Source organism: Rhea americana, unplaced genomic scaffold, assembly GCF_003343005.1.
Source record: "Rhea americana isolate MKP2758 unplaced genomic scaffold, rheAme1 scaffold_119, whole genome shotgun sequence".
Lineage (NCBI taxonomy): Eukaryota > Metazoa > Chordata > Aves > Rheiformes > Rheidae > Rhea > Rhea americana.
Window position 1 is genome coordinate 2,527,870 of NW_028185250.1, and position 24,186 is coordinate 2,552,055.

The 24,186-nt window shown below is 33.8% G+C and overlaps 1 protein-coding gene across 1 annotated transcript in view; it reads right to left on the minus strand.

Moving 5' to 3' along the window:
• The window catches only part of KIF6 (kinesin family member 6), a 185,972-nt gene that overhangs the window by 110,533 nt on the left and 51,253 nt on the right, over window positions 1-24,186 (minus strand). Inside the window, exons 8-10 of the mRNA XM_085320637.1 lie at window positions 22,108-22,251; window positions 19,226-19,312; window positions 12,616-12,719 (exon numbers count right to left, since the gene is read on the minus strand). Coding sequence (XP_085176763.1) covers window positions 12,616-12,719; window positions 19,226-19,312; window positions 22,108-22,251 — 335 coding nt within the window. The remainder of the gene's footprint in view (window positions 1-12,615; window positions 12,720-19,225; window positions 19,313-22,107; window positions 22,252-24,186) is intronic.

The following is a 24,186-nucleotide window of genomic DNA, read 5'->3' on the forward strand; positions in this document are numbered from 1 at the left end:
ACTTTAGTATTTATGAACACTGTTGCATGCATTAGGGATTTTTCTTCTTTGCTTGATTTAATTTATAAGGACCAGTGCTATTAGCAGTGCTAGACTTTATGGTTGTTATGAGAGACTGACTGTGGAACAAATAAGTACTTTTTTCTATATTTCTGTTTCTTTATATCATTTTGAAAAATTAGCTTAGTAATATATCCATCAGTGACAAGAACAATAATTGCCCAACTAAAATTAAAATTAATTAAGATTAAAGACAATCAACCCAGAGATCTAGTAGTGAAACAATTTAAAAAAAATCCCAAACCAACCAAACAAAAGAACAGTTAGAGATACCTCTCACTGACTGGGACAGAAACCTGCATACAGACATGACCTCTATACTATTGCCTGAAGATCAGTACCAGGAATTCACATACCACCAGAGGTATAAAACACACTAGAAAGACCCTTATAGAAAAATTTAGCCCATAGCCATGTACTTATCTTGATGGGAAAAAGCAATGATGGAGACAGTGTTTAATTAAGTGAAATTCAATGGAATTCAGTTAGCTACAAAGAGAGAAATGTAACTAAACTGCTTAAAAGTCATACTTGACAGCTTCAGCAGGAATATGCAGTGTGTACCTTTGTTTCATAATCTGGTGYTCTATTTTAAAATGAGACAAACTATTTTTTTAAAAAATTGTGTATGTGTGAGTGGTGACATGTCAGAAAAGGTTGCTCTGAAACAAAAGTATCTAACCACAAGATACTTGCACTAAAAGTACTAAATTAACATCAAAAAAAGTTTGTTTTAGAAATGCTAAAATTCCCCTTTCTGTGTAGAAAAGTCAGTATCAACACCACAAATTGCGCTTAGAAACAAGTATGGAACTAAGTGCAATCACAGATCATATTTACAATGTATTTCTTGTAATTGCTACCATTAACAAGCAGGCTGCTGCATTTTTCATTTGTTTTAGCTTACAAGTGCTCTCAATAGTGATTCCATGCAGAATTTATACTAATCAGATTGGCAAAATGAATAACCAAAGCCAAGCTCACATGAAAGAAAAAAATATTTAAAATCAGCATTAAATGAAGCTGTCTCTTCTAGCTTCTAGAGATCCAAACTCACTTCTTTTTTCTTTTTATCCTGTATGTTGCTAGGTAAAGGAAGTTATGAACTACTGAAGATTTATTATTTAATGTTATTACAGTAGCTGGAGCCAGATGCAAAAGAGGGGATTTTTCATCTCTCTCTCTCTCTCCATTCTTCCTTTTAGGACTGCTAGGTTCTGCCCTAACAACAGCAAGCCTAATTTACACTAATGGGAGCAAGAGTGTGCTGAAGTCTATTGCCAGAACCCTGCTGTATCAGGAAGAATAGTTTTCCCCCAAAGAAACTCCCTGAAGGAGGAAGAACATAAAAGTATCAAACAAAGACCCATTCTTTGTGAAAAACAGCAGTAAACAAGAACAAGGTTTTCTTTCTCAATGCTCATCAGAAAAAAACAGTAAGGATGAGTAGCAAATTCCCATCAAAAAATTGTTTTCTAAGGCAATTCCAAAAANACATACTCCAGCATTTATGAAATTAATTTAAAATGATTTTTGATAGTGGTCTTATACATAATAGCATAGTACAAAAAAGGGTATTACAATTGAGGTGAGTTTGAATCATGAATATCAGACTATGAATGAAAACGTAACTTTGCCAGGCACAAGTCTGTTCTTACTCTGATGCTAGGATGAAAACGTCTCACAGAAGAGCAATAATAAGCACTTGGGATGGAAATGTGTTAAATTACTAGTGCTCTCTGTTTAGTGAACGTGAATCAATCACAAAGTTCTGGTCTACATTTCTCTCTCTGTAGCTTTCTCACTAATAATGTAAACACATACTGTACTGTAGCTCACAGACAGCTTTTGCATTATCAACTTTACCTCTCTTCCATTACTTTCTGTCCTTTCAGGAACTCTTTTTAATAAAGCCTGCTTATCATTCAGACCACACCTAAACCACAAAGCCTAGCCACATTATTTTAGATTACATGCAAGTTTTCTTTTAGCTTAGCTCCATGATTAGATGAGTGTGCGCTACTACAATTTTATTCATTCATCAAATAGCAGACTTTCATCTGTTAAAAAACATTCAACATACATTCCTACTTCTGAACCAGTCTTACGTTTGCATGAAGGAGGATGCAAATCACACAGCTGAAATGCATCAGAAAAGCACTCCTAGCCAACTAAGAGTGTGTTTTTAAAATTTAGAATTCTCAATAACATGCAAGATATAGGGTCTCAAAATACRTATTCTGGAAGGACTCACTTTGACCTTGCTTTATGTGCCATGATTCATTTCTGGGAGAGCTTGCCTTTTAACCCCTGATCACTGACACTGTATATCACTTACCAAAATTAAGTTCACTTAAGGAATAATTAATTTTGTGTGTCAACTGTGAACTCCATGACATGCAAAATGGAAATCTAAGATTATGAAAAATAAGCTACAAAGAAGCTACTGAAACCCTTGAGGACACCAGAGAGGTTGCGTCAGTGAGAGACGTTTGCTTACCTCGGCTTCTTCAGTAACCTTTCTCGCCTGCTATTAGCAACAAATGCCACGTCAATTCCATTATAAATTCATTCCAAAAATCCTCTTTAAGTATGTGAATGATGTTCATGTAAACAATTTCTAAACTCACATCTTCCATAAACATTACAGATCTACCTACCTAAAAAATGCATGAAAGCTAAAGCAAAGTTGCTACTATATTTAATAAGAGCAACCACGTAAGTTTTCTGTGTATCAATAAGAGAAAACCCTGGGGATTCTCAGTAGCTAATTTATCAATGGTGCCATGAAAGACAAGAGAGACTATGGAAAGTATTTCCAGGCATTGCTGTTAATAGTACGACAAAGATGATAAAGTATGCAATGCATCAGAGCTTGTCCTGGGAAGAGCTATAAATCATCATTCATCAAACCAAAGCATGTCATGCAGGAAAACATAAAAAGGTCAGGAGAAGGAGGTTAAGCAGGTTGTTGAAAGGAGACTGCATATAGAGTTCTATATTACTGCTTACACATATCATTATAGACAAATGTAACCTATTTTTAATATTAAGTAACACAATAGAGATTAATAAGTGATAAATCTGATTTAATTCTTACTTAACAGAAAAGGAGTCTTTTCACTCAAAAGAATAGGATTTGGGTCAGCACATGTGCACTCAAAAAATAACTCATTTTGTCATTCACAATTTTCTTGGCTCTTTTTTCAAATGACTTTATTGACATTCAACACTTTCGGAAATTCTTCCTGCTTACAGCTMGTTTAATTTATACTTTATCAATAGTTGACATGCCCTAACTTTATGTTCAGGAAGTAGCTGAATCCAGAAAATGGGTGATGTTATTTTTTTATTATTTTTTTTTAAGTTACAATTATTCCTACTCTCCAGAGGCTCTTAAGTACAGTTTTCATTAGGCAAGAGGGTTCTTATGTTTTAGCCTACATCCAGAGGTGAACAAGAATTTACTACCACTGACTGCATCAAATGCAATGGTTTAAAATCATGCAATAGGATAACTTGATCTCAGAAAAGAATTTCCTAGAGAGGTCAGACTGGTCCAATAGATAATTTGCATACTTTATGGCTCCAACCTAACACATTACTGATAAAATTCAGTAATTTATCAAATCTACATTAGGAGGTATCCAGAAAGAACAGCTCACCACTTCGAGCAGTTTGAGAACTCTGAGCTATCGCAAAGTGCCGGCCAGCAAAAAACAGTGACAACATGACTAGGAGATGCATGCTTTCGGGAAAAGGAAATGGGCATTTTCAGACCTTAGTGGAATAGATCTCCCTCTTGTTCCACTTCAGTCAGCAATTGGTCTAGAAAAAAGCAATGGGAGAAATGTGCACGATGGTGAACACAATAGCAATTATCTAACAAATTACTGACATATAATAATGGTAATGTATTTCATATCTAGAAATAATTGCTTAACTTTTAATAAAAATAGGTTAACTCTTGGGTAAAATAATAATAAAGGTAACTAAATAGTGCAACTAGTTACCTAAGCCTAGTATAATTCCCTCATTAGATGCTTTTAAGAACAGTTTTTTAAACACAGTCTAGGACTGCCATAAAAACATTTTGTGCCATCCTGGAGCAGGGAAATAGAGCAACTGAGCTCCTGAGCCTCTTTTGTTTCTATACTTCAGAAAATTTTTATACATTTTGTTGCTTTAATTATCTATATGCTGCTTTAACAATTGAAAAAAATCTACTACAGGATAATAAAGACAAAGATCTCCTTTCTGGCCCTAACTGCAATGTCTTTCAAGAGAATGTCTGAATATAATGTACTTTATATTGAAACGTATACTTTAAGTAAGAGGACATCTAGAATGGTAAAATTACATTTTATGAATTCTCTGTGAAGTTCAGTTTCACCCTGTAAAGTAAAAAAGCATTCCAGGCTAGTTTGTAAGTAATCATGATTTGTTCAAGTATTGAATTATACAAGTAGCTTCATTTTAAGAAACAGAATTATGGGTGATAATGGATTTATTGCTGCAAATGACAAAACGCTCATTTATTTTTAGGATAACTTTTTAAACTAAGAGCTTGATTCTGAGGTGTCATATAGTAATTAAGAACCAACCATAGTTGATCAGAGAGATGAAAGCTGAACTAACATACTGTCAGCTTCATTCTTCCAGCTACTCACTACTAACTACCTATGAGAAAAAACTGATACTGTTGGTGAGGTAAACATAAACAGAAATAGGTATGCATGAACTTTTATAAAATATGCACATCATTACTTCATTGGTGTCCTATGTATCAAATTTTTTTGTAATTTTCTAATATTTAAAATTTATTGTTTTCATGATAGTTTATTAAAAGACAAAAGAGTAGTCCAGGAATAATCAGAACACTGAACTTGGAATAAGTAAATACCAACTTCAATACTGATTTTTAAAATTCATGTTATTTTCCTTCGTTTTTTCCTTAATTTCTGAATCTATGAAACAGACAATTATACCAAATTACATAGGCAGGCAATTCACAGAATATTAGCTTAGGTGAATTCACAGAATATTAGCTTAGGTGAACAATGTAGATGGTCTGGAAACCATATAGAAGGACAGAAGTTTTAATTCAATGATATTATATGCATACTAGGACTGACTGTACAAGGTATTAATCTAAACTGGTTAAAAGCCTCGGACAATGATTGCCATTGGAAATCAACTGAAAGCGCGTTACTAAAAGCCTAAATTATTCTTGAAAATGAATCCTGCAGATCTTCAAAATTTTACCACATATTAGAATTTGAAGTTGCTAAAGACAATTTTGGAACATTTTCTCATATATTGAATTTTGGAAAACTTCTAGTGTTTGTATAAGGAAGTGAATCCTATTGTTACTACGCAGATAGCAATTCGCTAAAATGGTGGAAATAAAGCTTGTAAATAATATTTAAAAATGGTTATCAATATAGTAACCTTCCCAAAAAGAAAGCCATGGTATCTCGTACAAAAAAGGAAAAAGAGGCACAGACGTGATCAAAATTTGAAGTTCTAAAATATATATGTTACATATTTAGACCTATAAAAAGAAGAAAACTGAGAACACCGCAATATGGCTAATAATTATATTTAAGGAATTAAAGTGGTATTCATAAATCTTGAATGTTGTCTGGTATTTCCAGGTCTAATAAGAACATGTTTGTTACACCAGACGGTCATTTCCTAGTCCTTTACTCCTAATTATTTAATATTGTCAACAGGTGACAAGTACTTGTAAAAAAACCTGATAATAAAGTAAAAACATGTTCCTTCTCTCCTGTAAATGAGTAGAAAAAATGGATTTGTTAATATCATATCCATTTTGTTCACAATATAAACAACAATTAGGATTTATATGCAGCCTCTTTATATAGCCCATAGATTTGTATCCGAAGAGACTACCTGAATTCAAGCTGGTGTGGAATTTAATTATTTTAATTCTTTTTTCCCAACTGTATGGAGTTTAGTTACTTTAGAGTAAAAATTTTGTAAATAAAGCTTATAATTTTGTAAAGCACTCAAACAGTATCATACTTACAGATGAATAATTAACATTAAACATTTGCACTGCACAGTATGGAAGCATACAGCTCTTATTGTAGGTATCAGTCTCTCTTTTTTATTAGACATACGGGCAAAGCTATTTTTACTACGTCCTTATATAAGTAGATTCTTCTGAACTAGATGGCTACAATATGGCAAACAGAYGTTAAGTCTCTCTATACAGTTGAAAATCATTCATATCAATGATGAAATGCACACAAATCTAAATCTCTGCACTAGTAAGTCAAGCGGAGATTTGGCATGGACTGTAATAAGACCAAGACTGGCTTATATGGAGAGAAAAAAAATCCTCAGTAATACTACAAGGGCAGAATTTTGGCAGAGAATAAACATGTCAAAAAGCTTGCAGGTCACACATTTGCTTCTTTAACAGTACTTGCTAATAACAAACCTAAAATATATACATGAAGAAATGCTACTCACTATCAACAAATATTTGTGGCCATAATGATGGTCATAATCTAATCACTAGAGTACATTTGTAAGTAGGAATAGAAAACTAAGCAAGGGAAAACTAAGCTTCAGTTTACTAAAATTTGAAAAATAATTACCATTAGAAAGTAGCAGGAACCTCAAATAAAAAGAAAGAACATAGGACAAGAATAAAAATTACTTAAGAAAGTCAAAAGGACTCATGTAGATGAAAACTGAGATGCTCCTATAGTATAGAAGAGAGAGGTCTTTTTGAAAAATTTCTGTCAGTATCTTTCACAAATTTTTAATTAGATGCAAACTCAGAAGAAAAAATTATTCAAAAGGTATTCAAAGGCATCCAATGGACTTCTGCTCTGACCAGACACTTCTGAATGTTGGAAATTCACTCCAAAACTTTTTGAAAAAGAAATCTAAACAGCCACTTTCTGGTATTCTATTCTATCTTTTTTTTTTCATACAGCTCATTAGCATGAGTTATGGTATAATCCATTATCTCTCCTTAAACAACATGGCATTAGATGACTGGTATACTTTTGAACATTAGAACATATGACATAGCATGTTGTCTCCTTTTCCTTGTGAAATAAAGTTTCAAATCTTTGAAAGAACTTTAAATTATTTCTCAATAATTCAATGTAAAACTATTGGCCAGTGTAAATAATAAAAGAAAATTTTCTACTTACCTCAATGACCTAAGATCAAAGAAAATATATTTACACTTTCTTATTTWGAGCATCTAGTTTAGGTACCAGAATTAGGAATCCGAATATCCTGCAGTTGCTAAAAATTTTCTATCACTTAAGTGAAAAAAATGCCCTTTGGAGAAATAAATTGATTTAATATGCTTCTAATTCAGGCACCRAAGTGTTAATGTGAGATGTTTTGAAACTACTCTATGGTTAATGCAGCTTCCCTCCTTCAATACTGTGCTACATAGTACTGGTTCTCAGTGTCATACAGTCTCTTAACTTCTGCACAAATCCACTTTCTGCCTAGCTGTGTTGACATAAGGCAAGGTAATATGCTTTTACTTCTTCCATCTTGCAACTGAAATTGAACACTGACATCAGCAAATACGAACATTTGCTCTGCTTTGTAAATGAAACCATTTGTTAAACAGCTTAAGTATGAGTAACTGTTAAAAGCTCTATATTCTACAACAGTGCAATATTGTTAATACCATGATAGCATACAGATGTCACAATGTTGAAATAGAAAAATGAAAGACAGGAAGAAGTAATGAGAAATCCAGCACTAGGATAAGATGAACAATATATGACTGTTGAAGTAAAAAATACAGGAGTTATAATAACATATGTATCTGAAAGAAATAAGGTAAAGTTATTAATAAATTAAAGTGCTAAGCCAGCACTTCCGGTCCTGTTACTAGAGAATTCCAACTGGCACCGGTTCTGGAAGCGTGGGTGCTCTGGAACACAGGATTTTGATTTGAAGTTCTGTCTTTCTGGGCATGTATTGTAAAACGTTGTTGAGCTCATTTATAACAACAACAACAACAACAACAAAATCCCAAATGATTCAAACAAAAAGGCCTTTCCCATTTATTTTTGGCATGCTTCTCACCAGAGAAAAAAGAATACATTTTAATGCAATCTAATTCTATTCTAAAGTATAATACAGAAGCATGTAAGTTCACAATTTCCTTCTATTCAGGAAGCATGATGCCATTTTATGTATTTTTCTCAAAGCGTTCCTTTTTTTTTTTTTTTTTTTTTTTTTTTACTAAACAAGAAACTAATTTTTTAGCTCAAAGAATATTTAGAGATCAGCTCATTACTGCTGAGGAAGTAGATATGGACATCCAAAGCAAGCAATTCAGATTTTGGAAGCATTTTACGAACTCCTTTCTGATCCACTTATGTAGTCTAGCTAAGCGTTTTATATGTGCCTTTAAGAAAACAAAATGAGAGCAGTAGAATTCATATATGTTTAACATTTATGAGAAYAAAATAATAAAACTAAAAATATTACATAATAATATAAATACTAACTATTAAAAATAGAATTTTGAGTTAAGAATTCAGAGATAGCTGTAGCTTTATTCTCAGGAGAGCTTGTGTTGCATAATAATTTAGTATTCACAAGTAAAGCCAGGAGCATTTGTTTTCCATTTTGTTGTAAATTTAGTGAACGACCATGTGGCAGCATCGAAGTTCTTAGGAAACCCTATCTGACAGACGGTTTTTCTTCTGTTAACTTAAAAAAAAAAAAAAAAAGCCTTCTTCGATTCAAGTGAGAAAAAAAGACAAATGAAGAACCAGCTACAGTATATTCACATTCACCTACTGGCTTTAAAAATCTAACAATTTTAACTCCAGCAGCCCACTGACTTCATTTGGAATACTCTGCAAGTGAGCAAGTGGAATGAAGCTCATTATTGTAATAAATGTTTGRCATAACTTTGTATGTCACAAAACATACAAAATACTTAACCATTTTAACATAGTATGAACATTTATTTTCAAGGCAATCACTAACATTTATTTCCCATACCACATGTAGAGGGCAAAAATCAAAGTAATAAAATTCCATTTTATTAGACTAAAATATATTATTGGATCTATGGCTGTACTCATTGAGTCTAGTGTCCTATCAGCATCTATCCTCCACTAAAAAATGTTTGAGATAAAGACTTATGCACAGAGAAAAAAATAAATATTTAGTTAGTGCTTGGAGTTTTTCACTGATGTGTTYGGTACTTTTGATCATCTGATCCAGAATTAAAGATTAAATACAAACATTCACACAGAATGCTTTCAGAAGATTAATTTTGCTCTGACCTCCCTTAAAATATGTATGATGAAACAGGATAAGAAAAATTAAAATATTCAAACATATCTACTTTTGWTTAGTCTATATTTAATTACTTTTCTCCTTACTAATTACCTTCTCCTAAGTTGTAACAAAATGAATCACAGTAAAACTTATGTTAAACCTGGAAATTTTGAAAAGAACTATGTAAACTTGAATTATTAAAATACATGTATATATGTTGAGATAAAGTTAATTTAACGTTAAGCAGAAGATAACTAAGCAGAAACTTGTAAATAGTATTTGAAATCTACTCTATATATTTTTAAAAACTTCAATCAGAAAAAAGAATTATTCTGTCAGAAATCCCCTACAGTACTTATTATTCTCCTAACAGCCATTATTGAGTAGTGACTCCAAATAAATAGCAACACACTATACTGCATTATCACATACACCCTGTCTCTTTTCCTCTAGCCTGTGTCATAACAATCTGCTCCATATGTCTCCTAATAAGTAATATTATTTAGGTTTCATTATATAATAACTAAATGCAAACCACAAAATAGACATGTTTCAGTAATAGTAAATCCTGCTTTTATCAGCCCTCATCCAAGTCAACATTTATCTCTGGACTGCTCACTTGTATATTTATTTTTTAATTTGTGCAAACTCTCCAGATAACAAGTAGCCCCAAACTCAGATGGTCAGTCTCAATAAACAGAATTATCACAAAGATTTGCTGTGTTATGCATTGATAGCTTCTAAATGGAGATGGAACATTTAGATGCTATCTGCTGATGTTCATATACTTAAAAGCTCAAAAATGATCATGAAAGGAGGTTCAAAACTACCACAAGCAATATGCTCATATAAATAATGTCTACATATGAAATCAAGTTCAGAATGTGTACATTTTCAAAAGCACAGAAAGATATTTTCATTAAAGTAGTGGCTTTTTATATTCATAGTCGTCRAGCTGTGAACCTTCTGTGTGCAAAAACACACAAATGTGAAACTTCAAATAAATAGAGTCTGACATTTGATATTTCCTCCATTGGCATCGTTTAAAGAAAAGATTGACTCATCTTTCAACATTCCATTCWGCATATAATGTTAATAAGTGAGTCTGACTAGCTCATGAATATGATAGGAATATCTCTAGCAATATCTTGTACACTGTTTAAGACTATGCTATACATAAAAAATTCTGTATAACTAATTATGTTTTCCATTTTAAGCCTACAATAAAAATGATCTTTGAATAAAGTCACTATTTGGAATGCTGAGGGTAAATGTTTGAGTCCTTGTTGACTATCGGAAATGCCTTGTATCTCAATCACTAGTACATGAGCCTGAGGAAACATAATTAAAAGACAAATTAAAAAACTTTAAAATGTTTTGTTGTCCTAATATAACTGAGTAACCAATTTTTCTCTGTAACTAATTTTTCCTTCTGTATTTTATTACAGGTAGAAATTTATTACATGTAGAAACTTTCCTCCTTGCTTCCCTCTGGAGCACTAAGAAGTGAATTTCCTTGCTATAATTTCAGAAGCAACCTTTTTGTGATAAAATAATGGACTATTTTGCTATACAGATTAAAAAAAAATACACAAATGGTGAGCTTTTTTTTATGTATTTCTGAAAACAAKGCCTCCCAGATGTTTGTATGTTATAGTGCCACTGTATCCAGTACTTCACCTTCTTAGTTTCCTTTGCACACTCATATTAAAAACTTTCATCTACGTAAAACTATTTCCATCTATAAGACTGCCAGTTTTGTGGCAAAAAGCCAGTAGAAAATCTCAGGAACTGTGAGTATGGCCATGGCCTAAAAATATCCTAATGATTTCCCAAATCTTGATTTCCCTACAGAACCAAACAGCAAGCTAGACCATAGTAGAAAATTAATGTGATAGATGTTTACAGTAAAGTTAGGAAAGAAAATCTTTAAATTAATGTACTGACTACTTAAGTACATCACAATAAACTCACTGAGAGTCACTATCATCTTCTCATCAAAGAGAAATTAGCCAATAAGGGCATTTAATTTTCATTTTTAAAGGAAAAGAAAGTGACTTTTGTTGTTTTTTACATTTTCTTTCTATGCCTTTATTTTCTTACATCTAGTGTTAACCCCGTAAAGTCCTTGGTGCATTTGACATAGGGAAGGAAAACTCACATACTTTGGGGCAGAATGATAAATAGCATATCCAGTAGGAACTGGTGGCCAGTTGACAGGTTATGCTGGCAGCTGCCTATATTGAAAATGATTAACACTGTAAAATAAACATTTACATAAGGCTATCTAGTTCCTCATCCTTGATATAGGCATCATTTAGTTTATGAACTTAAAAGGCAAACAAACAAGAAACAAGAATGAAGAATAACCACCCTCTACATAAGAAACTCAAGATTAAAGGTAGCAGCATGTCTTATTTCTCCAGGATCTCCCACATGGCAGGGGAGTCCCCCCTGCACTAGTAGCATTCTTCTGGATCATTTCCAGGGGAAATTAAAACCAGACAGTAAACAACTTCAAATTAATTACCATTAATCTATCAACCAACTAAAATCTCAAGTAAGTTAGTGAGGCAAAGAGATTAAATAGGTCCATCCTACAGAATCAATAATTTTTCAAAATTGGAAACTGAATTTAGTTATGGTGAACTTTTAGACTTAGTAAATATTTCTATGTTCCGCACASCATGTTCCTATAAGCTGTACTGATCTGTTCCTGAAGCTGTGAGCTCTTAAAACACTTGTATGAATTAATCATGCATTTTTCAATAGTATGCTCAGTTAAAAATTKGAAGATTTGGCTCTTAAGACATTAATTTATTGTATGTGAGAAATATAAGTTGGGGTTTTTTTTTTTTGACTTATATCAAACTAGCACTGCAGCAGGAAACTTCTCRGTACAAAGAATATTTATCAGTTTTTCTCAGATCTTATATCCAGTATTGAGAAACTTTGATTTTTTATTCTACACTATCATATAACACTTCTTGCCTGGCATCTGACAGGCATTCCCATCCTTTACATTTACTTCATTTTACTTCCTCAAAGCTGAGGCTGCAAAAACACTGCCAGCAGCTTCATACAGCTTTTCATGGAAAGCTGCCATTCTAACCTGGCACCTAACTTCACTTTACAATTATCTCTGAGAATTTTAAAACTCAGAGATGATTTTAAATATTTACGTCAACAAAGAAGCTGACAAAATCTTCATCATGAAAGAATAAAATGAAAAGATTATGGCATTACCGAAGTAGCTCTTCTTGTGAGAGCTCTGCTGTTCTTTGCTTGCCAGTCACTAGTGCCAGCTCATCCTTCAACTCCTGGATCTCCTTCTTCAGTTGAGCAATCATCTAAAAACAGCATAACAATAAAGCAAGCATCACATGTAATAGCTAGGTTATGCAGTAGCAAGAGGAGGACTAGGAAAAATGTGGGCCCACTACTGAATGGGGCAGCAGCCCTGGTGACAAAGGACGCATCTGCTCTGGACAYTAAAATTCATTCAAATATTTAGATTTCTTTTAATTGCTAATTTGAACAATGAATTCCTAAGCTTTGAATGGTTCTTTTTAGTTTAAAAAGTAAACGCTTTCTAAATATTCTTCAGGATTGTTTTTACTCTAAACTTACAGGTAATATATTTGCTACCATAATGCATGAAAGATTACATTAGTTCAAAAATGTTCTATCTAAGAATTTTTTAGAATGGTGAACAGCTAATCACAGATATTGCAAGCGTGCTTCAAGAATATTGCAGGGTAAGTATTTTAATCTGATTTTAGGAAGTCTCATTCTGGTGCTGCACTCTTGAGTCCATAAAATATAATTTGGTGTTGAAATATAAAAAAGCAGGATTAATATTTGTTCATTGAACTTTTGTTCAATGTTCAAATTTGTTATAATAATTAACCTTAATCTGACAACAATGGAAATATCATTTTCACGGTAAGGATAAAGTGTTGATTTTCAAATAATATTAGAGCAAACAGAAATCTGCAGAAACATAATGTTGTAATATATACTTTTAAATGAATACCAGAAGAGATTCAATTTAATTCAGGGTCAACAGCTTAGTTTTCAGTTTAAATCAAATCCTTCTGGTCATGAGTGAGAGAGGTTCAAAGCTGACTTGCTTAAAAAGTAAAATGAATAAATGTTTATCTTTTTAGTGAAGATACACTGTGAAGAAGTCTCTGTTATGAAGAATAAAGTTTATAGAGCAGTCAGAGCTATCTCAGATCTATCAAAAGGTATCACATGCTCCTTTTATAAAGCATGTATTCAACTTACAGATGATGAATTATGTAAATAAATGGCATTTGATTTTGCAAATCGTTAAGTCCAGCAGTTTACTGAATAATTGCACCCTGGGAATATATTTCAGGTAGCAAAAAWGGGCAACAAATTCCACAATGAGCATAGAGCCATATAAAGCCCCAAAAAACTGTGCTAACCCTCACTTTTCCAAAAGGGGGAAGGGATTTGTAACTCCCTAGTCCACTTTTATTTTACTTGCTAAATGATCCTGCAGAGCATGAAATACCAGATTTGTGCTCCACAGGATGTAGCAAATGTTCAGCAGCCTGCACGTGTTCCACCTCAGTCAAAGGCTTCTRTGGCCATGGAAGGAACTTTCTGCATGATTTACTACTACAAAGCCTATGAAGGAAGGAAAAGAAGGACATAAAGATAGAAAGACAGTAGTTGTGCAGTGTCTTCTCTTTTTTTATTTGTGACTCTGTTACTGTCAGAAATTGGACAGCAAAGTGAAAAAAAAAATAACCTGGCAAGACTCTCTTATTCCTTTTGAACTTTCAGAACAAGAGAAAATAAAGGCATAATCATTAGCAGTTACTGAAATGTGTTAATTAGCATTAAGTAACAATAAAGGAAAGAATCAATCATCTAATCCACTAGTTTTAAGAAATCAAATACTTCTTATGCTTTTGATCTAAATTTTCCTTTCTGCAGTCCAGTATTCAAGGGGAGTACATTTCCTAACCAGCTCAGAAAGTCATATCAGAACAAAATACATAAAGCATATGATTACAAATTAATCATGAGAAAACTAGAAATCAGTAAAAATTTTGCCCATTAAAAAGAATTAGACTAGTATATAATAAAAGAACATAGGTTTACTGAAATTAGAATAGTTCATTCAGATTTTATATTCTTTAGAATTGAAAAGCTAAACTTCAAACTTATAATTACATTGATAAAGTACTATGAGTTTTAAATAATGTCTGTTCATATATATAAACAGAGTAATATAACAGCTTAACTTGAACTTATTTTTCATCTGATGTCTCTGTCACTTTTTTATATTGAAATATGTCTATAGTTCTTTCTTCATTATATCCTTGTTATCCAGCTTTGGCGTGACCAGTGTAACATCACTCAAACATTTTCCATTACAGAAACGTCTTTGATATGCAGCATGCACTCCAGCTGCTCCATTAGCTACCATTATTTGCTATATTATGTTGAACTGAGCACTCCTTAGGAGGTGTCCTGAATATTTAGAAAGGAAATAAATTTTCCAGGTGCAGAAAATTACATTAAATAAATAACTGAAGATTATTAATATAATAAATCTCATCAATATAGAGAACCTCTTCAAACAAATCTGGGACATAATAAGCTAGAGGCACATAAAATCTTTCAAAGAACTAAGTGACCAAATATTAATAGAAAAATGAAGTATATTCTTGTTACGGACATCAAAAGAAGGAGAAATGTGTTCTCTTTGTGTAGCAACGTTTTGTGTTTATGCATGTGGATTGTTATATCTCTGCTTCTTAAATGCCTTACTTAGTCTGCAGAGCTCCTCTGCTGCTCCTTCGGATGTGAACAGCAGTYTAATATTTTATTGTGGAAGACCTATTTCTATGACTCATTTACTTGTCTTCCTTTTTTCCTACGTTTCCTAAGAACTTTACAGAGTTCTTTCTTCCTAGACAAAATATTCCTGAAAACAATCTTAGGGAAGATCTGCAACYGTTCATCTCTTAGCTTTTTACTATATGCTATTTCAGTGCAATAATGTGTCTTCTTACTGCAAATCTTGAATATGGAACAGTTCTTTGAGTGAGGTATAGTCTACCTGCTTCACGCTATCTTCTTTTTATGAGGATTTAATACAGAATATTTTGAAAAAATATTCTGATGGATTTAAATAACAAATTAGACTAATACAGACCTTTGAAAAAAACAGAGCTAAACGACGTCACATTTAAATTTGAAAGAATGCTTACATTTAAAAAATAGCCAAGTTTCTCATCTCTCTTATCCTTGTTGCAAAGATTTCTGTGTAGAATTCTTATTTCTGTTAGATCAGAAGCTAGATAAGTAAGTTAGTGTGAAGTTAGAATCATACAATCATAGTTTGGAAAAGACCTTTGGAGATCTTCTAGTCCAACTCCCCATCTAAAGCAGGGTCAAACAGATCAAGTTGCTCTGGGCCTTGTCCAGTTGCATTTTGATCATCCTCAAGCATGGATATTCTACAACCTCTCTGGGCAACCTGTTTCAATATTTAACCCCCTCACGATGAAAATTATTTTCTATTTTTTTTCCAAACATAGAATTGAAATTTTCTGTGTTCCAATGTGTGTTTGTTGTCTATTGTCCCATCATTGTGTAACACTCAGAAGACTCTGGCTCCATATTCTCAATATCCTCAATTTTTAGGTAAACATGGACAGTAACAGGATCTTCCTTTAATCTGCTCTTGCTAAAGCTGAATAAAGTCACTTCTCTCAGCCCTTCCATGTGTTCCAGATTCCTGACCATCTTGATGACACTGCTGAACTTGCTTAGTATGTCTAGGTCTGGACCTAAAACTGGACCCAGTACTCCAGATGGGTCTCACAAGTGGTGTATTCCTAATACAGTCCTGTATTTGGTTGGTCATCTCAAAGACACATTGCTGACCTATGTTCAATTTGCTGTCYACCAAGATCCCCAAGTCCTTTTCTAGAAAGGTATTTTTTAACCAGTGGTGCCCTGCTGTATTGCTGCTAGAAAGCAGCTCTGTGGAGAAGGACCTGGGAGTGCTGGTGGACAAGTTAACCATGGGCCAGCAACATGCCCTTGTAGCCAAGGCCAGTGGTATCCTGGGSTGCATTAGGAAGACTGTTGCCAGCAGGTTGAGGGAGGTGATCCTGCCCCTCTACTCAGCCYTGGGGAGGCCTCATCTCGAGTAGTGTGTCCASTTCTGGGCTCCCCAGAACAAGAGAGACATGGAGCTACTGGAGAGAGTCCAGCRTAGGGCTATGAAGATGATCAGAGGGCTGGAGCATCTGCCCTGTGAGGAACGGCTGCGAGAGCAGGGYCTGTGTAGCCTGGAGAAGGGAAGACTGAGGGGGATCTTATCAATGTCTGCAAATATCTGAAAGTAGAGTGTCAAGAGGATGGGGCTGGACTCTTCTCAGTGGTGCCCAGCGAGAAGACAAAAGGCAATGGGCAGAAACTGAAACCCAGGAAGTTCCACGTGAATATGAGGAAAAACTTTCCTGTGAGAGTGACAGAGCACTGGAACAGGTTGCCTAGAGAGGTTGTACAATCCTGTGCAATGTACTCTAGGTGACCCTGCTTGAGCTGGGGTGTTGGACTGGATGATCTCCAGAGGTCCCTTCCAACCTCAACCATTCTGTGGTTCTGTGATTGCACTGTTTGTCTTTTTCCCTTCTCTTAGGACTTTAAACTCTGCAATGTCATCACTGCTATAGCCAAAGCTGCACTAGACCTTCACACCACCAACCAGTCCACCATTGTTTGTAACAAGTCTAATAGTTTAATAGTTTCCCTCATTGGCTTGTCAATCATCTGCATCAAGTAATTGTCATCAACATACTCCTGAAATCTCTGGATTGCTGGCACTCATGCATATTGCCCTTTGTGCACATTTTGAGAGGTTTAAAATCCACCATGAGTACCAGAAGCCTGCATCTGTGTCCCATGTTCCTATACTACACTGCTCGCTGTACCAGAGAATGATCATTTGTCTCAACACCACAGTGTACACTGCAGGACAGACTTAGCATCCTAATTTCAGAAGTGCCGAGCTTTTGGCAGCTCCCAGTAACTTAAAGCATCTGGGGAGCACTTAAGTATAAAACAGCATTTACCCACATGATAAGTTTTATACAACATATATTATAATGTCTGACCTATAGATAAAGTTAGCTGCAACCATTTCAAATACTTACAAAGGAACAAAACCGAAAACATTAACAAATGCTATAAAAGATTCAAGATATCAAAAAATGATCGAAAATGTTAAGATCATGATACGGATTCCAATCAAAAACATCATGCTCAAGATGTATTTCTCATAAAAAATATCACAATGCTAAGTCTGGTGCACTGATTTCCGAGTAGGCTTTGACATTACTAAGAAATACAGACAGAGGACAATAGGTGCAAAGGGATTACATTTAAAATTCTCTGATCTTAAGCCACCAAATGAAGTACTAAATATCCATTGACGTAATAACCAACTCTGCTTGTAAGAAATTTGTATCTTCCACAYATTAAGCAATGTTTTTTCTTCTTCCTTTTTTTAAAAAAGTTATTTATAGATGATGACAGAGGAAATGGAGAAGCAATTTTATGTTAAACAAAYATTCACTTAATTGGATGTTGTTTTCATTAATTAATTCATATCATTTTGTGAACAGTGAAAATACAATGGGAAGAGATACACAGGCAATTGCAATATGCTTAAGAAAAAATAAAGCAAAGGAGAGAATAGGCTGAAGAACAAATCAGTTTTGCTCTTCATTCCTGAGAACAACTGCCTAGTAGAAAGGCATTTATCTATAGAAGCACTGGCAGCAAAACAATCTGACTGGTGTCCTGTAGAAACTCAGGGGCTATCTCATCTAGAAACAAAATATTGTTGATAAGCTGCTTCCACTCATTTTCTGCAAATGCTAAGAACAAAACTGGCTCAGAAGTCATAGTTGACATCATAACACTGTGACAGACTATAATTCCTAACTGTGCACCAGAGCAGCCAAAAGCTTGCAACTGACTATTAGAATCCTGAAATGAGAAAATACTGGGATGGCTCAACTGTGCAGCCCTCCATGCTCAGCAGCTACCTTGCTAGCATTGTCCAAGTAACCTGATCAAAGCTAACTAGATTAGACTTACAAGAGACAAAACAGCAGTAACCTACCAGTAGCTTCCAGCTGAAGTTCACTAGAAATTACATGTTATGAACTGTAGCTCAGTATAATACCCGATAGATTCTCTTTTAATACATACATTTTCCTTCAAAGCTTGATCCCGTTCCCTCTGACATCAATGGAGCAAAACCAAATCACCTCTCTCTATCACATAWTACTTCCATGACAATTTTAGCAGTTGATAACATGGAAGAGTACTACCAGGAAAATAATTAATGCATTCATTAAGATCTTTAATCTCACATGTATGATATCGAAGTAAAAGACAGGAATAATAAAAAGGCATCATTAAGTGATTAGTGCTATTCATAGATTTTTAAGAGCTTTAGGAATGTCCAATTATCTGTGACCACGATATAGGAACTGTCACCCTAAAAGAAGCAACATAAAGACAATAATGTTGTCAACACAAAAAAGCACCTTAGCTACTTTAGGGGCTGAGAAAGCCTTTAGGGGTTTTATAAAGATCAGTTTAACTGTAATTATCCCCCCAAAATAAAATAAAAGTGGTAGCTATTTTACAGAGAAGACTGGAATTTGCATCTAAAATCCATGTAATAGAATGATTCATCATAAAATCTTCAACATCTACTTGACTGTTTTAGATTACCAAAACTAAAAAACAAGCAATCTCCTTCCCTCAGTCCCCAAATAATTCTCACCAGTCTGGGGTCAATCTCTTCATTAAGAACTGCTTCATTCTTAATAAGAGCAACTCGCTGTGCAAATCTGCAGGTTGATATAGATTCCTAGAAGGAAAAAAACAAAAGAGAAAAAAAAATTCAATTAGACTGGCACCAGGTAATTGGAACAAAGAGCTGATGAAGTCACCAAAACAAGACTGCAAGAAAGTCTGCGACAACCAGTACATCTAGGTATTCTAGTACAACTAGTACATCTGACTAGGACATAGAATGAAATGGAAGCTCTCTAAGACCTATTCTCTCCTTTGAGGTCAGCAAATACTTAAATGCCACACTCCACTAAAAAACTTACCTACCTAACGGATAAAAGCAACCAACTGATCTCAGTTAGCTCAAACAATAAAGTATCAGGTCGTTGTCTAAGAATAAGAAGAACATTTGATAAACTATAAGGCAAAATTTTCTCTGACGTGCCAGTTTGCTTTTATTGAAATGTAAAAATTTACACATAACCTCTTACATTCATAGAATATTATTACTTTTACYGAATCCTACTTCCAAATTAAAGAAATTTTGTTCAGTTTCCCAAAACACATGAACAGTAATTGAAGTAAATGATCATATACTCTTTTATCTAAAGGACTGCTGCCTCTCYCACTATTTAGAGTGGTGGGATCTGAATTAGAGTTATATGACGAAAGACTGCTCTTTACAGATAGTAAGACAAACAGTCTATTGCAAAAGATACTCAGTGAATCAAACCAGAGTTCTCAAGGAAAGGAAAAGAAGGCCTTATAATTAAGAGAGCTGCACAGAGCCTTAGCTGGATTCTGTTTACCTTTGCTGTATAGTTCCTGTGCCACTATAATCAGTTGATGTAATTTTAGTTAAGTTCTATATTTTCACTAAGTATATTGTATGTACATTATATGTACATTATACATATACTTCCCTCAGACCTCTTCCTGCTATTAAGCGTGAAGCATACATTAATTTATTGGATAGCTAACCAACGTTCAATCTGTGAGTTTATGATCTAATTATCCTATGCTATTACAATGCTAATCTAAGATGACAACTAATTTCCTGATCATTCTTTCTACTGTGCTTATTGCTACAGTACCTGACAGCTTCACAAAAATTAATCCATTAACCCTCTAAGTACTGCTTTGCTGTAAGCAGGTGGAATGACTACACATTACAGAAGGGAAACTGAAGTCAACAGTATCAATGAATTTTAATTAAACAGYAGAATGACAAAACCCCAAATTCTTCAGATTATCATTATCATTATCTTCTACTGATAATGGAGTCCATTCAAGTCCATTCAACTGTAGTTACAGCTCTAATTAAAATATCTACTATTCAGAGTCAAGCTTTTCTTTCAAGCACAAACTAGCRTGAAATAAGTGATACAAGCTTTATACAAACTCTTTGGTAGAAGTTGCAATATAATGTAATTATCTAGGACAATCTATGCCCTATTATAAGAATGTTCTTTTTTATTCTGAATTCTCTGTTTTATTGTTTTCATTTTTGTYAAGAGAGAAAGCTTGGTCCTTAAGGACGTTGCTTTTGCTATACAATTTGAATTCATACTATCACAAGTCTGTCTTGTYCTTCATGAATGAAGCACATAGCCAATGAACAAAAATCCCCATGATAATGGCATATCTCCCAGGGTTGAAAAATAAAATTAAATGGTGACCCCAATTCTGACATGTCCCAGTGTTAGGTAATTGATTTAACATCTGTCCTAATATTACTTATGCATCCTGGATTTTAGGGGGGCAGTGTAGGGTGTTCTGTTTATTTTTGGGAGGACTGAGGAACCAGATCTGTTCTGCAGATGGTATATGTTAAAACAAGCACATGAAAGCTGTGAGAATCCTATTTTGGATAATTATTGGGGCTAAATATTTCAGAAATAGAAACCTGGACTGCAATGCGAGATAGACGTGAATTGATTTACAAGTTTGTATCCCATACAGACTAAAAAATGTATTAACAGATTTATTCAGAAGTAACCAGGCATCACACTTGCATAATTATGAGTTTACAAGTTCAAATGATCTGTTGTCATTTAACAGCAAAGTTCTTTTCTAAAGAAGAAATTGTCTTCAACTAGGTGAGATAGAATTTAAGTATAGTGCTTTCCATTGCATTTCAGAAAATATTCACAGGCTTTTGTAATAGTTCTTTTTGCTTGCTCATACTAGAGTATTTTGATGTTATAGAAAAGCAGAAAGTAACTAGATTATAAACTGCTTTGAGCAATGCTCTACGTATGCACATTGCAACATATATTTTGGTAAACAAAGAGAAGAAAACTTCAATAGGTACAATTCCAGGGCAGGAACCTAGTGAAGAGAGCTAAAAATATTTGAAAAGCGTCCAAAAATCCCTAATCATTCCACTCAACTCCCTCCTACTACCATAATTTTCTACTCTCTAATTTTCTACCATACTCAAATGATGAAATCTTGGCTCCACAGAAGTCTACGGCAGTTCTTTCAAGATTTTCAGTGAGATCAGAATTCTGCTGATAGATCTTACCAATGTGTCATTTGGAAAATTCCTTGGAAATATTTTTCCATAACTCTGAGTTTCATTCATCAGGAAAAGAGTTCAATTTTTCAATTTTCTTGGTTCACTACTAGGTGCAAGTTCTTTCCCAAGAAAGAATTCTCCCTTCCTCTTTACAGAATATTAGGAAGAATTTGTCTCCATCTTACTGCAGTTACCAGTGACAGAATTATCTTCTGAAGACAATGGTAAAATATTTTTTGTGAGGATAAGAATGAAAGCATATACTGTAACTGCAAACTGTAAYAGAATTAAAAACAGTAGAGTTTGTAACAAATGATTGTTTTCCTTAAAAATAGATGRAAATAACATACATCTATGTTTCTTTTGTCTAAAGAGAGCGTTGCTATCATGGTAGTCATACAGTTTCCTCCCAGGCTGTCTCTTAGCACYGAGGTCATCATAGAGTTTCGGTAGGGAATGTGTGACCGATTTTTCTCTGCAAGGGCAATTATTACCTGAAATAATAGTGAAAATGCAAAAAGGTTTTTAAATTTACATATATATTAACAATTAACACAGAAAGAGAACAAAAAAGATCTGCTCAGCAACCTAAACTTCTGATATAACAAAGACTAAACAGTTACCTGCAAACCCACTGATTTTATTGAAGCAATTATCTCCTAAATTAGAGTATGCTTCTATGACTTCGTAGGAGCTGGAGTTGAGAGACTAAATAAATTTAATTTCATTATATTCTATCTTTACAACTTCTCAACAAAATGGAAATTGAACACATGATAAACTTAAAACCAGTTTCCTGATACACAGTAAGTTATTGAAAATTTTCCTAAATTTTCTTTTCTAGTATAATAAGAAAGCAAAATATGAATAGTATTCAACTAAAAATTTCTTTAACATTTGCTAAAGCATGCTTTTAAAACAATAAATTCTTTAAACACACAGTTCCTAGAGTGGTCAATTCATCTATTTCCTAGAAATAATTTCTTGAAAAGTACAAATACAATTAAAATGGTGCACTGTGACCATGTACTGCTGGAAAGAAATAGCCTAATGCAGTTCAGATATATACAACTTAGCCAAACAGGAAATGATACAGCTACTATTCTCAGTTTCCCTTTTCAGTTGTTTACATTATGTGACCTAGTTATTATTAAATAAAAAGCTAGATCACCCTATGAATTGTTGTAATACAAAAGATTTGAACTGCTATCTGGCCAAGCACTACAATGAAAAACTATAGCTATATGAGTTATGTAAACTATCCCAAATGGTTAGAAGTTTTTTCCTTTGAAAAGTGTTACATACCAACATTGAAAAGTGTTACATACCAACATATATTTTGTTCATGCTGCATTTAAGAAAATTGTTATTTTAGGAAATCTAGTGTTAATATTTTTGTTGGCACTAGTTTTTATTAATAGTCTTCAGAAAGTTAAAATTTCTTACTATAAATTTTATAGTAACAGCCCTCAGAGGGACAAATGCATAACACAAAAGTTACTATCTTATAGAGCAATCTGAAAATACATTTCTGGAGCAAGGTTTTAACATCTCACATCTTACAACTTGTTAGATTGAAGTATGTTAAATATTTTATACATACATATATATATAWAAAATATACACACACCTGTGTGTGTATATATATATATTCATCATATTGCCTAGAAACCTTATGCAATATAGAGTATACATTAGTATGCACACTCAGTTTCCCATACAGAGACAACAATCTGAATAGAGAACATGGAAAAAGAATGAGAGGAAATAAATGTTACTTCCATTAAAAATGGGAACTGTTACAGAGGAGTCTGTAGCCCAGACAGAATTTGAACCTACCCAAACTAGTGACCCACTTTCACAATGCAAGAGTGGCTTTATTGTCACGTGAGTCATGTAACACAGGATATGATGGCTAACGTCACTTTAGTCCCTTTGGTAAAACTTCACCCAAACCGCAAAAATCAATCTTTAGAATCTAATTAAAGAATCTGGAATAGAAAGGGGACAAATCTGAAGGACAAGGTAATCATGTTCTTTCAGTGAGTGACAGGGACCACCTGTAGAATGGGCAAGATTTGAACCTGAATTTTCTATACCCAGCCAAACATAATAAAAAAACTGTCTCATTTTGACACAGAAAAAAAATGGCATGTCTACCTTTTTGATATCAAAAGTAAGCGATTTTCCTTTTGATACTGGTGGGTCTCATTTTGATAGGCATTAACATCATTGCTGAACCAGGACTGCAATATATTGATTTGAATTGTCATCATTTAAGCCACAAAGTTTGACTAGAGGAAGAGTACGTGAAAGAAACCACTTTAAGACCTCTTTAATCTCCTAAACATGAAAGCAGTCAGAGATATTTCCACTTGTGGAGTGTAAAACTGTATCTATATGAAACACAGTGGCAAAGAGCAGGTGAT